Raw genomic sequence first — 17,211 nt, forward strand, 5'->3', positions numbered from 1 at the left:
CATAAAATTAACAATCACAGAGTGATATAGAAGGAAAACTTGGCCAGAAAAATATATATTATGAAGTTTCTGAAGTGGAGCCTGAAGAATAATGTCCCAGCAGTCTAGTTCCTACAGAAAGAGCATTTTCCAACACACTATTGGGAGACTGTGTCTGCACAGCTGAGAGCCACAACTCTGATGGCTTCCCATGCCACACAGTCATATAGGGTTGGGCTGGTCCAGCGAGGTGTACCCTGAACAAAGTTTCCCAGGCAAAGGGACAAACAGAGGCTGAAATGCAGTCCACACTCTACATGCCAAGCCATGTACTCATGTGAGGGGCTCATCTGCCCAAGGTGCAGTGTGGACTTGGGGAAGCCAGGGACCAGGGCTCCTCCCATATACTGAGTGTGAGAAGAGGCTCCTAAGTGGTGTGTCATGGCAGATTACAGGTGTGCAAAATGTGGATCCTTCACATATGGGGTTGCTGGGAATGGTCATCACCTCTGGTCATACACAGCCTCCAGCCATGAGCAATCTTGACTGTTTACCCCATTGGGCCATAAAAATATTTTCTCCATGTGCTGCGGTGTGAAGAAGGGTGGGAAGCACTTGTCATTCATCAGGAAGGGAGCGATTTCAGAAAGGGCATGCATCCATTTGCTTATCTAGGCACAAGCTATGCCCAGCAACAGAGTGTTTGCTTCTTTGCTTACGTGTTGGGATCTGGTGATTTGCAATCTCCAGGTAAGATCTGAGCCGAGCAAGTCTAGGTCTGGAGCATCTGCCAGTAGGTATGGTTATAGCTCAATTTCCATGGGGAGAATTCCATCTGGGAGCCTAGATCACAATTTCATAGCTTGAAGTCCCAGGAGGTTTGCTGTCCTGAGTGTTGGTTTTCCCCATCTGCACAAAAGGGAGAAGGAGGACATGTTGACTGAAAGGTGCTGGTAGGGAATTCCAGTCCCACAAGGAGCCCTCAATAGTCATGCAAATGGCACAGACAGATGCCTTAGATTTCCCTGGTTCTGGGGTAAACTGGGTAGCAGGGCCTTGTCCTTTGCTGAGTCGCTCACCTCTGTTCCAGCCACGCAATTTGGAAGCCCTTGGGTAATCAACTTCTTAGCTTAGGAAAAAGCAGCAGTAGAGAATGTGGATATTTGCACTGATTTTGATTATAGACTTGAGGCAACATCCAGGCTCAAGCTAGCCATGTTCCATGTTCCTAGTTCAGCCTTCATTCCTTCTGTATCACAGTAACTGCACCTTGGCCTATATTTAGTGGTGAGTCACCTCCACTGGTGTCATATGCTCTAGTTACTTAGAATACTGCAGACAACTCTCCCATTGGCTTGCAGAGTCCTAGGTTTTAAATGACACATTATCCAAATTAATAATTGTCATCCAACTTGTCTAGAGGGTTTACTTTGAGATGTCTCAATCCAAGAGTCCCTGACTAATCCCTCAAGTCTAGTCTTTTCCAGTTGTATTTTCTTTTCTGTTTCCTCTCACTCTCTTTCCAATCCTGGTTCAAACATGCGGACACCTTGCTTCCCGCTTCCTGCTTCTCCTCCCTTTTCCCTCCTCCTCCTCTTTCCTCACTCACCTCCTTCTTTTCCTTCTCCCTCCTTTCATCTCCTGATCACTGAGGAAGTCAAGGTCCTTTTACCTTGTTCTCCAGGACACTTAGCTTATCTTTACATTCAAACTGACCTGTGCATTGAGTTCCCTTACGACCTTCCTACTTGGCCAACTCATAGATGCCTCATAGAATCAGCTCTTAATTCTTATTCATGGATTCATTTGCATTCCATTTTGATATCCCTATATTTCTTCTCACTCTTCATTTGTTATCATTATTATCCCTTTCCTCCGAGACTTCTGGGTTCAAATTTATCTTTCATGATTAACTTACTACCTATTAGCTCAGCTATTAAACAGAAACACTGCCAAAATATTTGATTCACCCAGATACCCCAGAGCTGTCCTTACTGTAGCAGAAATGAGGACCCTCAGACAGTATCAACTCCTCACCAGATCCCCCAAACTGAAAGTCTTGTCAAAGATCAGGACTTACCTTCTCTCTTTGCATAATTGAGAGAAGGACACTGAGGCACAGGGAATGTGAGTGTCACTAGAGCTCTACAAATGGTTGGGCATGTTACACACTGTGAGGGTCTGCTGAAGGAGCAAATGGGAACGGGGGTTCAGCTTGTGTTCTACTTGCCCTTGTGTTCTACTGTGCACTTGGTGTGGGCCTGTGTCTGCCCGGGGTAGGGGGAAGGTGGGGGACACCTGCTTTCTAATTTCCACACTGTGAGCTAGCAATGGCCTTGGATGTTATAGAGGCTGGAGTTTCCACACTGTAGTTCAGAGGCCTAGGGGCTCCTGCATATAAAGTGTGGGATCAGCATCAAGGAAGCCAGCTTGTGGATGGTCATGGACCTGGGAAGTAGGGCTCTGTGCATATGTGGAATGAGACCAAAGCCCTCAGCAATTAATCCTGAGAAGCATAGAGTCCCAAGGGAACCAGCTGATTCCTGGTTGTATGGACAAGATACAGCAGAAAGGTTGGAATAGACAGGACAACAAGGCTAAAAATCAGAAAGTCTTTACCTTATCAGAGTACTGCACTATGGAATAAATCGTGTTCACTGGCTCCTCCTTGGTGGGGAGCACCTGTAAAATACCCATCTTCCCTCAGTGAGGGAGCCCAGGTAAAATCTTATGAGTCCCCCTTCTTACTTCTGCTTCTGCCCATCAGCCCTCTCTGGTTGCACTTTCACTAGGTGGCCTCCTCTCCAGCTTCAACTCTGGTTCCATCCAGCTTTGGAGAGGATCAGGTTCAGGTGGAGGTGAGCATGGGACAGTTGGCAGCCATTGGGAAAAATCTTCAGAAGCCAAGAAGAGGGGTCAGACTGAGTCTTGCTTAGTCAGAATTTTAGCTTTCCATGGGCTCTATGGACCCAGCTGACCTATCAGTCCAAGTACAAGGCTGGATTGACCGAGCAGACCTCAGTTTCCCTTTCACTCCTTGGAGACTTTAGGAGAGCACGCTGGTGGGGGCACAGAGAAAGGCAATACCATGTAGAAGTCTGGTTCAGGGTGGAGGTGAGGGAGGGACAGGCAGGTAAAAGGCAGGCGAGAGGCAAGGCTGTGGGACAGAGTGAATCAGCCTGAGGAAAGCAAGCTGTTGCTGCAGCCAGACCAAGAAGTCAAGTTCAAGGGGACCTCTCTCAGTTCTGTGACCTTGAAACCCCCTTAGCAAATTGTTCACCTGTAGTGGCCACATAACAGCTCTCACCTAACAAAAGGGACACCCCTGTTGTGGGTCCCGTATAGAAGGTGCTTTGCTCTTAGTCATGACTCTCATTTAACCTGGAGCCAGGCTCTCATGTGGAAGCATGAGGCTTCAACCCTGGGAGGCTGTTATGGGGTGACACTTGACCATATTCTTGTCCTCATAGAAAGACTTATGGCATCATTTCCCTGACCTGGTATTTCCTGGTTGGACCCCGTCAGGCTCTTGGCTGTGGCTGCTGCCCATGACTCCCTGTCCTGGGGGGGTGTGGTGGAGACCCATGAGTAGCATCACCTCACCTTGGACTGTGGGATTTCATCATAGATCCTGGGCTCTGCTGTCTGGGTGTCTCTTGGAACTGTGACGTATGTGTATATTGTTTTCTTTGAGGCAGCATCTGTGTCACAAACAAACATAGAACCACAGTATGTGAAATGTGGATGAATTTTTCGAGGTGATCTATTCTAATGTTCTCTTTTTCAGATGAAGAAATAAAACCCCAAGAGGTTAAATGACTCCCATCCTCTTGAGATGGATGCTTGGATCCTTGACTCTCTTTTCCTTTTCTAGGGATGGCATGTGGTATGGGAGACACCTGGCTCAGGTTTCATCCAGAGCTCAGTGGGAATTCTTTTCTGCTCCAAAGCCCACATTAGGGTAAAGAGATTCTCCCCAATCCCGGTGTTGGCACTGAAGGTAGCTTTTCCACCCAGGGTCTTAGTGTCTCTGGCACTTAGCATCCACTGCCTTGCATGGCTAGTTTTCTTTTCACGTGAGGGTCTTAATTTTTCGACTAGAATGATTCTCTCTAGTTATACACTGTATTGGCCTCTTCTGGTGCATACTTTTCTTTTACCACCTCAATGTTAGACCTGTAGTAGATGCTCCACAAATATTTGTTGCTTGACTGATTCACAGAGTCAAAGATTTGTTAAGCTCTCTCCACATGCCAAGCTATGTATGAGGTCACGGAGCAGCAGACAAGAGAGATAAGTCCCTACTTTTAAGAATTTGTGGGCATTCCTCCCAGTGTACTGCTTTTCTTTGCTCCTAACATGGAACATTTGAGGGTCAAGTTGAAAAGAGATAGCCAGAATTTGGGGCCTTCATATTCCAGGACACCAGCATATCCGCAGACAACAAGTCTGAGCTGAGTGATATTACAGGGATCCAGTGTTTCAGAGTTTAGTCCTGTTGTAGCCCCTGCCTCAGACCTGGTGAGTGAGCCGGACCCAGTGCTCTCTCTTATCTCATTTGCAGATGAAAAAATAGCCCTTATTCCTTCCCACGAGGCTGTGAGAGATTGGAGGCAGATGCCTCTTTGAGGAGCCCTAAACATCACCTATGGCCTGAGCAGGTTGTGTGATTTCTCCCCATCATGACGCCATTTGAGTTACAGTTCATGTCACAGACTCTCTTCTGCCAGAATGCCTCCTTCTGTGCCAAGCCCAGGTTGGTCGATTGTAAGTATAGTATCTAACACTAACTGAGTACTTACGAGGTACCAGGCACTGGGCCAAGTATTTTATATGTGTAATTCATTAAATCCATTTAATATTTATATGCAGTACAACCTATTTTATGCATATTTTACAACTGAGAAAACTGAGACAGTGATAAAATAACTGGTAGTTGATAAATGGTCAAGCTGGCACCTTCACCCCAGACTGCCTGCAAAGTACAAGCTTAGGCTTAACCACTCTGCTGTGAATGCATCTCTTCCATCACACAGGGAAACTCATGGCTGAGAACTTACCAGGGTTCTTACTGAAGGTCTTTAAGTGGGAACCTGAGGAATCAGACACAAAGGAGAGTCAGGAATATGGAATCAGATGTAGAGCCTCACTACATTCAGGCTTGTTATTATGATCAGTGGGAAAGCAAGATTTTGGGTGGACACGGAGTTAGGAGGAATAGGAGGGTATAATGATCCCCTAGGGCCGAAGATCAGGTTTTCTGAATTGAGAATGGTTACAATTACAGAATGATCCAGAGGGACTCAAAGGGATCTAGTGACAACCATGGAATATAAAATTAGTACATGTCCCTCAATGACATTTCAAAGCTCACAGTTTTGATGGAATCGGAAGTGACCTTGGAGACCTAGTCCAAACCTCATTTCACATGTGAGAACATTGAGTCAGAGAGGTAAAGACATGTATCCCATGAAGCACAGCTTGTTAATGCCAGTGCTAAACTCGAACCCAAGTTCTAGGCCCACCACATCTTGGTGATCCCAGTAAGATATTTTGAAGACAGTTCAGGATAATGTTATATAGTCCTCAGTACAATCTTTCTGGGAGATGGTAAGGTGAGGGACTGGGGATTTTAGGAAGGCTAATTCCCTGGAACAAAGGATATTTCCACCCCACCTTGGATAAATGAGTTCAGTCCCAGGAAGAAGGAAGAAGGAAGGTGCATTTCCACATTTTAACTTCTGAGAAAATCTTACCTTGTCCTCTTTTGTGCAAAAGGAACAAAATCACTGAAGCTAGAATGATTAGAAGCAGAGAGAGCACAGCCAGCCCACTCAGCAGCACAGTGCGGTGAGTATGGAGGCCCATTGCGATGTCTGGAAATAGAAGATGCTGTGAGACTTGACTCTCAGGAAATAGGCCTTAGAGGCTGAGCAAGCTTGTCCACATTCAGGGGCACTCCCCTGGAGGACACTCAATATGGATAGAGGGGAGTGCCAAAGCTCCGAGGGAAACTGTACTTCCTGCTAGTAAAGGTCAAGATCAGAAACTGAATTGGGGAGCTGAGCGGGGGCTGCCTCAGAACACCCTGAAATGCCCAGCATCACCCAGAAGGCTTTGGATTCTTTTCTAGGGCTTCTTGGGAAGAGAATTCCCCTGGGTCCAGCCCTGGCATAAGGGAGGCACCTTCCCCTGGAGAGCTAGGGCCGATTCAGGCCTTGCAGCAGGTTATAGTGATTTCTGAGACTCCAGGAGAGATGGACAGAGATGGTTACCTGCACAGAGCTGCTTGGCAGAGATGGAGTCAGAATTGTTGCTGACAGGGTTCCATGCTGTACACGTGTAAGTCAGTTCTTGGTTGTCAGGGGTCTGGAAGACTCGAAGAACATTGCCTTCTTCCCCCAGTGGACTCCAACTGTATGTCACATTCTTTTCTTCTTTCTCGACAGAGCATGTCAGTGTGACATTGCAGGTGCTATTCACAGATGTCATTAAACTCTGAGTAATTTTTGGCTTCCCAAGCTGACCTATGAGGAGAAAACGCATGAGCCAGTGGTAAGCTGGAGCTGGCCTATACCAGCTTGTGGGAGCCAACTGTTAAATTTTCAGAAATTTTCATGATGGATGTTAAAAACTTACAATGAAATAAATTATATTAAAAACAAAGCTAATAACTCTTCAAAACTCATCACTTTCTAATTTTTTTTTGGACAATTTACTATAATCTATGCTCTAGAGGTTATTTACATCTATTGTATCTATCCCTTGTAATGATGTATCAATACAAAGTCTTCCCAACTTTGCAGGTCTTAAAATCAGCCAAAGTGGGAGTATTTACACCAAAGAAATTGGCAAATGCTGCAAACTAGGGCTTGACTTACTGTTTTCTTGATTGTCACACTGGACTTAAGAAAGCATTGGAGGAGAGGGTACTGAAGCAGATTAAACTAACAATGCATCCTGTCTGTAGCCATTATATTGTGAATAGCACACAAAAAAATGGAAATGTTCTTCCAGTATTTGAAAACCACTATCCAGTTCAGCAAAGAAGTTGCTCACATCATTGATGAACAAGTGAAGCTCCAATATATATGTCTTTGTTGAATCACTTTTTTCTTATTACTGAACTTAAATGAAAATGTCAACCAATATATATGTTGGTTGTGTTTATCCACTCCTCATGTTGGTTCCCTCATCAGTTGCAATGATATGTTGGCTAGGGATATAAATGCTCAACAAAAACCACTGAAAGGGGGCAGACCTTCAAGATGGAGGAGGAGTAAGACGTGGAGATCACCCTCCTCCCCACAAATATATCAGAAATACATCTACATGTGGAACAACTCCTACAGAACACCTACCTACTGAACGTTGACAGAAGACCTCAGACTTCCCAAAAGATATATGTATTTTTTTTCCTTTTCTTCTTTTTGTGAGTGTGTATGTGTATGTTTCTTGGTGTGATCTTGTCTGTATAGCTTTGTCTTAGGGTTCTGTCTGTCCGGTTTCTTTCTTTCTTTTTTTTTAGTGTACATTTTAGAGTTTGTTATCATTGGTAGATTTGTTTTTTGGTTTGGTTGCTCACTTCCTTCTTTCTTTTCTTTTCTTTTTTTATTGCTTTTTAATTTTTTCTATTGTTAATAATTATTTTTTTATATTAATAAATTTTTTATATTTATTTTATTTTATTTTTTGTTCTTCCTTTTTTTCTCCCTTTTCTTCTGAGCTGTGCGGCTGACAGGGTCTTCATGCTCCGGCTGAATGTCAGGTCTGTGCCTCTGAGGTGGGAGAGCTGAGTTCAGGACATGGGTCCACTAGAGACCTCCCAGCTCCATGTAGTATCAAACGGCGAAGGCTCTCCCAGAGATCTCCATCTCAGTGCTAAGACCTACTCCACTCAACGATGAGCAAGGTACAATGCTGGACACCCTATGCTGAACAGCTACCAAGAGAGGAACACAACCCCACCCATTAGCAGAGAGGCTGCCTAAAATCATAATAAGGTCACAGGCACCCCAAAACACACCACTAGACATGGTCGTGCCCACCAGAAAGACAAGATCCAGCTTCATCCACCAGAACACAGGCACTAGTCCCCTCCACCAGGAAACCTACACAACACACTGAACCAAACTTAGCCACTGGGGACAGACTCCAAAAACAATGGGAGCTAGGAACCTGAAGCCTGTGAAAAGGAGACTCCAAACACAGTAAGTGAAGCAAAATGAGAAGACAGAAAAACACACAGCAGATGAAGGAGCAAGGTAAAGACCCACCAGACCAAACAAGTGAAGAGGAAATAGGCAGTCTACCTGAAAAAGAATTCAGAAAAGTGATAGTAAAGATGATCCAAAATACTGGAAAAAGAATGGAGAAAATACAAGAAACATTTAACAAGGACCTAGAAGAACTAAAGAGCAAACAAACAACGTTAAACAACACAATAGATAAAATTAAAAATTCTCTAGAAGGGATCAATAGCAGAATAATTGAGGCAGAAGAATGGATAAGTGACCTGGAAGGTAAAATAGTGGAAATAACTACTTCAGAGCAGAATAAAGAAAAAAGAATGAAAAGAAATGAGGACAGTCTCATAGACTTCTAGGACAACATTAAAGGCACGAATATGCGAATTATAGGGGTCCCAGAAAAAGAAGAGAAAAACAAAGGGACTGAGAAAATATTTTAAGAGGCTATAGTTGAAGTTTCCTAATACAGTAAAGGAAATAATCAATGAAGTCCAGGAAGCACAGAGAGTCCCATATAGGATAAATCCAAGGAGAAACATTCCAAGACACATACTAATCAAACTATCAAAAATTAAATACAAAGAAAAAACTATTACAAGCAACAAGGGAAAAACAACAAATAACATACAAGGGAATCTCCACAAGGTTAACAGCTGATCTTTCAGCAGAAACACTGCAAGCCAGAAGGGACTGGTAGGACATATTTAAAGTAATGAAAGGGAAAGACCTACAAACAAGATTACTCTACCCAGCAAGGATCTCATTCAGTTTCAACAGAGAAATTTAAAACTTTACAGACAGGCAAAAGCTAAGAGAGTTCAGCACCACCAAACCAGCTTTACAACAAATGCTAAAGGAATTTCCTTAGGCAGGAAACACAAGAGAAGGAAAAGACCTACAATAACAAACCCAAAACAATTAAGAAACTGGTAACAGGAACATACATATGGATAATTACCTTAAATGTAAATGGATTCAGTGCTCCAACCAAAAGTCATAGACTGGCTGAATGCATACAAAAACAAGACCCTTATATATGCTGTCTACAAGAGACCCACTTCAGGCCTAGGGATACATACACATTGAAAGTGAGGGGATGGAAAGATATTCCACGCAAATGGATATCAAAAGAAAGCTGGAATAGCAATTCTCATATCAGACAAAATAGACTTTAGAATAAAGACTATTACAAGAGACAAAGAAGGACACTACATAATGATCAAGGGATCAATCCAAGAAGAAGATATAACAATTGTAAACATTTATGCACTCAACATAGGTGCACCTCAATATATAAGACAACTGCTAACAGCCATAAAAGGGGAAATTGACAGGAACACAATCTTAGTATGGGACTTTAACACCCCACTTTCACCAATGGACAGATCATCCAAAATGAAAAAAAAAAAAAAGGAAACACAAACTTTATATGATACATTAAACAAGATGAACTTAATTGATATTTATAGGACATACAAACCCAAAACAGTGGATTACACTTTTTTTTTCAAGTGCTTAGGGAACATCCTCCTGATAGATCATATCTTGGGTCACAAATCAAGCCTTGGTAAATTTAAGAAAATTTAAATCATATCAAGTGTCTTTTCTGACCACAACACTATGAGACTAGATATCAATTACAAGAAACAATCTGTAAAAAATACAAACACATGGAGGCTAAACAATACACTACTTAATAACCAAGAGATCAATGAAGAAATGAAAGAGGAAATCAAAAAATACCTAGAAACAAATGACAATGAAAACACGATAACCCAAAACTTATGAGATACAGCAAAAGCAGTTTTATGAAGGAAGTTTATAGCAATACATTCCTACCTGAAGAAACAAGAAACATCTCATGTAAACAACCTAACCTTACACCTATAGCAATTAGAGAAAGAAGAAAAAAAAAAACCCCAAAGTTAGCAGAAGGAAAGAAATCATTAAGATCAGATCAGAAATAAATGATAAAGAAATGAAGGAAACAATAGCAAAGATCAATAAAACTAAAAGCTGGTCCTTTGAGAAGGTAAACAAAATTGATAAACCATTAGCCAGACTCATTCAAGAAAAAAAGGGAGAAGACTCAAATCAATAGAATTAGAAATGAAAAAGAAGTAATAACTGACACTGAAGAAATACAAACGATCATGAGAGATTACTACAAGCAACTATATGCCAATAAAATGGACAACCAGGAAGAAAGGGACAAATTCTTAGAAAAGCACAACTGTCCGAGACTGATCCAGGAAGAAATAGAAAGTATAAACAAAAGAATCACAAGCACTGAAATTCAGACTGTGATTAAAAATCTTGTGACAAACAAAAGCCCAGGGCCAGATGGCTTCACAGGTGAATTCTATCAAACATTTAGAGAAGAGCGAACACCTATCCTTCTCAAACTCTTCCAAAATATAGCAGAAGGAGGAACACTGCTGAACTCATTCTACAAGGCCACCATAACGCTGATACCAAAACCAAAGATGTCACAAAGGAATAAAACTACAGGCCAATATCACTGATGAACACAGTTGCAAAAAATCCTCACCAAAATACTAGCAAACAGAATCCAACAGCATATTAAACTGATCATACGCCATGATCAAGCAGGGTTTATCCCAGGAATGCAAGGATTCTGCAATATATGCAAATCAGTCAATGTGATAAACTATATTAACAAATAGAAGGAGAAAAACCATATGATAATTTCAATAGATGTAGAAAAAGCTTTTGACAAAATTCAACACCCATTTATGATAGAAGCCCTCCAGAAAGTAGGCATGGAGGGAACTTACCTCAACATAATAAAGGTCATATATGACAAACACACAGCCAACATAGTTCTCAATGGTGAAAAACTGAACCCATTTCCTCTAAGAGTGGGAAGAAGACAAGGTTGTCCACTCTCACCACTATTATTCAACATAGTTTTGAAAGTTTTAGCCACCGCAATCAAAGAAGAAAAAGAAATAAAAGAGTCCAAATCAGAAAAGAAGAGTAAAGCTGTCACTGTTTGCAGATGACATGATACTATACATAGAGAATCCTAAAGATGCCACCAGAAAACTACTAGAGCTAACCAATGAATTTGGTAAAGTAGCAGGATACAAAATTAATGCACAGAAATCTCTTACATTCCTATACACTAATGATGAAAAATCTTAAAGAGAAATTAAGGAAACACTCACATTTACCATTGCAAAAATAAGAATAAAATACCTAGGAATATACCTACCTAAGGAGACAAAAGACCTGTATGCAGAAAATTATAAGACACTGATGAAAGAAATTAAAGATGATACAAACAGATGGAGAGACATACCATGTTCTTAGATTGGAAGAATCAACATTGTTAAAATGACTCTACTACCCAAAGTAATCTACAGACTCAATGTAATCCCTATCAAATTACCAATGGCATTTTTCACAGAACTAGAAAAAAATTTTCAAAATTTGTACTGAAACACAAAAGACCTGAAGAGCCAAAGCAATCTTCAGAAAAGAAAAACAGAGCTAGAGGAATCAGGCTCACAGACTTCAGACTATACTACAAACCTACAGTAATTAAGACAGTATGGTACTCGCACAAAAACAGAAATATAGATCAATGGAACAGGATAGTAAGCCCAGAGATAAACCCACACACATATGGTCATCTTAACTTTGATAAAGGGGGCAAGAATATACAATAGAGAAAAGACAGCCTCTTCAATAAGTGGTGCTGGGAAAACTGGACGGCTACATGTAAAAGAATGAAATTAGAGCACTCCCTAATACCATACACAAAAATAAACTGAAAATGGATTAAAGATCTAAATGTAAGGACAGACTTCATAAACTTTAGAGGAAAACATAGGCAGAGCACACTACGACATAAATCACAGCAAGGTCCTTTTGACCCACCTCCTAGAGAAATGGAAATAAAAACAAAAATAAATTATTGGGATCTAATGAAACTTAAAAGATTTTGCACAGCAAAGGAAACCATAAACAAAACGAAAAGACAACCCTCAGAGTGGGAGAAAATATTTGCAAATGAAGCAAGTGACAAAGGATTAACCTCCAAAATTTATAAGCAACTCATGCAACTCAATATCAAAATAACAAACAACCCAACCCAAAAATGGGCGGAAGACCTAAATAGACATTTCTCCAAAGAAGACATACAGATCTCCAACAAACACATGAAAGAATGCTCAACATCACTAATCACTAGAGAAATGCAAGTCAAAACTACAATGAGGTATCACCTCACTCCAGTCAGAATGGCCATGATCAAAAAAATCTACAAACAATAAATGCTGGAGAGTGTGTGGAGAAAAGGGAACCCTCTTGCACTGTTGGTGGGAATGTAAATTGATACAGCCACTATAGAGAACAGTATGGAGGTTCCTCAAAAAACTAAAAATAGGACTACCATACAACCCAGCAATCCCACTACTGAGCAGATTCCCTGAGAAAACCATAATTCAAAAAGTGTCATGTACCACAGGGTTCATTGCAGCTCTATTTGCAATAGCCAGGACATGGAAGCAACCTAGGTGTCCATCGACAGATGAATGAATAAAGAAGATGTGGCACATATATACAATGGAATATTACTCAAAAAAGAAATGAAATTGAGTTATTTGTAGTGAGGTGGATGGAACTAGAGTCTGTCATACAGAGCAAAGTAAGTCAGAAAGAGAAAGACAAATACTGTATGTTAACACATATATATGGAACCTAAGAAAAAAAATGTCATGAGGAACCTAAGGGTTAGACGGGAATAAAGACACAGACCTACTAGAGAATTGACTTGAGGATGTGGGGAGGGGGAAGGGTAAGCTGTGACAAAATGAGAGAGTGGCATGGACATATACACACTACCAAACGTAAAATAGATAGCTAGTGGGAAACAGCCACATAGCACAGGGAGATCAGCTCGGTGCTCTGTGACCACCTAGAGGGGTGGGATAGGGAGGGTGGGAGAAAGCCACAAGAGGGAGGAGATATGGGGATGTATGTATATGTATAGCTGATTCACTTTGTTGTAAAGCAGAAACTAACACACCATTGTGAAGCAATTATACTCCAATAAAGATGTTTAAAAAGAAAAAAAAATGATAAAAGTTCATTTAAAAAATGTTTTTACTAAAGCAATGAAAAAGTGAATGATAAAAGTTGTAGGTAGTAAAGGGTTACCTAAAAAACAATTATATATAAGTTGAGGCAATAGCTAGATCTGGAGCTACCAGAAAGAAAGGAAAAACCTTTTACCAGGAGATAAGAAAAGGACCGTATTCAGAGCTGATAAGTTTAGTTCATTCTTGTCAAAACTGCTGCAATGTGGTTTTCTCCTCCCACTATTGCCATGTGAGGGAGGAAATAGAGGAAGGAACAGGCACATGACTTTCTAATTAATGTGGAGTCTGTAAAGGCAATAAATTCAGCACTGTAAATGTAGGAACCATTTGTCTGTACCTGTGAGGGAGTAGAACATGGGAACTAAGAGCTGTAAAGTCTTTGATTCCAACCTAACCAGATATTCTGGTCCTAAGAGTCTCTTAGAGGGAACCATTCCGGATCAGAATTAGTGGTAACTTGCCAAAGAACTTCTAAACAAGTTTGGAGTAAAGACCTTGATTAGCTATAACAGTGATAGATACAGATATGTATAGTGAAAAAGGAACCAAATGGTGTGTGTGTGTTTCCATAGAAACTTGATTTACAACCGTGTTTAAGTCTCTGCTTGTTGTTCACTTATTTTTAAAAAGAGGTTTTTTTTTATGTGTGGGTGTCAAGGTGGGGGATAGTGGTGAAGAATAGGATTCCATCTCATTTTTCTCTGCAGGAACAGAGATGGTACCTACACAAAGCTGATGGGCAGAGAAGGTCAGGATTGTGGCTGACAGGCCTTCATCCTCCCAAGTCAAAGTGTGGAGAAGCCATTGGAGACTAGGTTCAGAATCCAGGCTCCACTGTTCTCTAACTATGGAATGGTGGAGAAGGTATCCAGCTGCACTGAGCTTTGGTTTCCTCAATTATAACACGGGGACAACAATTTTCTCTAGTTAGGGTGGTTGTGAGGATTGGATGAACTATTATATATAAAGACCACTCTACTATCTATCTATCATCTATCTATCTATCTATCTATCTATCTATCTATCTATCTATCCAGCACCAATCTATCTATGCTTATATGTACTTCAATTTTCTACAGAAGAAGCAAAATAAACTGGCAATAATGACTGCCTCTGAAAAGGAGGAGTTGCATTTCATTGTATTATCTTTTGCTCTGTTTGTGCATATATTGCCTAAATATATATAATCTTTATGTATTTTTAAAAATTAGGTGGTAGAATGCCATACAAATAGATAGTGTTCATTAAATGTCAGTTTCTTTCTCTTTATCTTCTCAGCTAACTACCCCAAAAGTGCAGATTTTGTTGTATGGGCTTTCTCTAAGACTTTACAGTAGTCTTCCCTAATTGCAGATGGTTTAACATCCCCTAAAGACTGAGTAGGTAAAACTAAACATATAACGGGATGAAAACGAACATCATAAAATTGAATGCCCTCTTTATTTTCTCAGCCAAAGTTCTTGAATGAGTCAGATATTTTCTGAAGTGTCCACACTTGGGTATGGTTCTTTGACTCTGTCGCTCATGCTCAGTTCAGAGCCTTCTTCATCTAGGAAGTTCTTCCTAACTAGAATCTAAAAAGGGGACAAGGGTTAAAAAATTAATAACAACAGCTAGTTATTGAGCGTCTACTTTAAGGCTTGCACTGTACTAGGAGCTCAACTAACACTATCTCAATTAATCCCACCTATTACAATCTACATTTTATAGATAAGGAAATTTAGGCCCAGACAAGGTAAGCAACTTGCCCAGGGTCACACAGTTGGCAAGGGTTCTAATTCTAACATTAATGTTCTTTACAGTATGCGCCCTATCCAGATGCAACCCGATTGAATTATGCTATATTAATTGAGCACTTACAATTGCCAGGCACTGTATTAGGACCTGGGACTATTATGATTAATTCATTTTTCCATTCAACAAATACTTCTGCAGCACCCACTATGTGCCTGGCAAGGTAGGAGCTGGGAACATGAAGTGTATCATATACCAGTCTCTGCCTTTATGGAGCTTGAACTTTAGTGGATTAACTGTATACCTGAATTTTATCTGTTAGTCGCATTTCTGTGTTTTTCTGCTGTGGGGCAGATGGACAGTAAAATCCTTGAGACATGGTTCAAATATTCTCTATGCTAGAAATTAGTGCTGAAATAAAATGTTAATCACTTATGTAATTTAAATTTTTCTAATAGCCACATTAAAAGTAGTGAAAATAAACAGGTGATGTAATAATGTATTTTATTTAACACAATATATCCAAAATGTTATCTTAACCTGGAACCAATATAAAATTGATTAATGAGATATTTTATGGGTTTCTTTATTGATGCTAAATCTAGTGTGTATTTTACACTTAGAGCACATTTCAATTTGTACTCACCACATTTCAAATACTTAATAGCTACATGTAGCTACTGACTACCATATTGGACAGGACAGTTCTAGATTAGCACTTCTCAAACTTCAGCACACATAGGAATAGTTCAGAGAGAATGTTAAAACACAGATTCCTGGGCTTCACCACCAATGGTGAGGATTGTGGCCTGAGAATTTGCATTTCCAATAAGTTCCCAGGTGATGCTGATGCTGCCAGCACACAGACCACACTTTGAGTAGCATTACATAACACACCACACACATCTCCTAGTGAATTGCAGCAATTTTAGTGATGATAACAGTGTTAATATTTTACCTTTTAAAAGCATTTTGCATTAGCTACTGGAGAAATTAAAATTAAAAACCAAAATGAAATATACTAGTCACTCATCAGAATGACCAAAATAAAATACAGTGACAACACTAAATGCTGTGAGGATGTGGAGATACTGATAATTCGTACATTTTTGGTGGGAATGCAAAATAATTTGGCAATTCTTTTAACACTAAAAATGACTCAAAAGTTCTGGAGAGAGCTATCAACCATGAAAAGATACGAAGATAACTTAAATGCATATTACTAAGTGGACGAAGCCAACCTTCGTTAAAAGGGTTACATACTGTGTGATTCCAACTACATGACATTCTGAAAAAGATAAAACCATGGAGACAGTAAGATCAGTGGTTGCCAGGGCTTGGGGGGAGGGATGAATAAGCAGAACACAGAGGGATTTTAGGGCAGTGAAACTATTCTGAATGATACTGTCATGGTGGATAAATGTCATTATATATTTGTCATTACCCATAGAATGTATAACACCAAGAGTGAACCCTAATGTAAACTGTGGACTTTGGTTGCTAATGATGTATCAATGTACATTATTAATTGTAATAAATATATCACTCTGGTGGGGGATGTAGATAATGTAGGAGGCTATGTATGTCGTAGAAGTCAGGGTGCATATGGGAACTCCGTACTTTTTACTAAACTTTTGTATGAACCTTGAACTGCTCTAAAAAATAGAATCTATCTAAAAGGGAAAAAAATTTTCTGGAGTCGAAGAGTGGTGATGATTGCACAACAATGTAAACGTACTTAATGCCACTGAATGTTACACTTAAAAATGATTAACATGTTAAATATTATGTATATTTTATCACAATAAACCATTTAAAGAAAGAAAAATGGATTTACCATATGATTTCTTTCTTGGACATTTATTTTAAAGAAACAAAAACTTATTTCATGCAGAAACTTGTATGCAAATGTTCATAGCAGCTTTATTTGTAATAATCCCCAAACTAGAAACAACTAATATATCCCTCAATAGGTGAATGGTTAAACAAAGTAGTACATCTGTACCATGAAATACTATCCAACAATAAAAATATATAACCTATTGATACTGGTAATAATTAGGATGGCTCAAAGAAATTATGCTGAATGAAAAAAGCCAATCTCAAAAGCTTGCATACTG

The 17,211-nt window shown here is 40.0% G+C and overlaps 1 protein-coding gene across 1 annotated transcript in view; it reads right to left on the minus strand.

Moving 5' to 3' along the window:
• Positions 1-822: 822 nt before the first annotated feature.
• Positions 823-17,211, minus strand: part of CD84 (CD84 molecule) — a 38,140-nt gene continuing 21,751 nt past the window's right edge. The window contains exons 3-8 of the mRNA XM_060120591.1: positions 6,255-6,506; positions 5,736-5,855; positions 5,040-5,072; positions 3,583-3,680; positions 2,599-2,661; positions 823-888 (exon numbers count right to left, since the gene is read on the minus strand). Coding sequence (XP_059976574.1) covers positions 823-888; positions 2,599-2,661; positions 3,583-3,680; positions 5,040-5,072; positions 5,736-5,855; positions 6,255-6,506 — 632 coding nt within the window. The remainder of the gene's footprint in view (positions 889-2,598; positions 2,662-3,582; positions 3,681-5,039; positions 5,073-5,735; positions 5,856-6,254; positions 6,507-17,211) is intronic.

This window comes from Mesoplodon densirostris, chromosome 2 (assembly GCF_025265405.1).
Source record: "Mesoplodon densirostris isolate mMesDen1 chromosome 2, mMesDen1 primary haplotype, whole genome shotgun sequence".
In the NCBI taxonomy this organism is placed as follows: domain Eukaryota; kingdom Metazoa; phylum Chordata; class Mammalia; order Artiodactyla; family Ziphiidae; genus Mesoplodon; species Mesoplodon densirostris.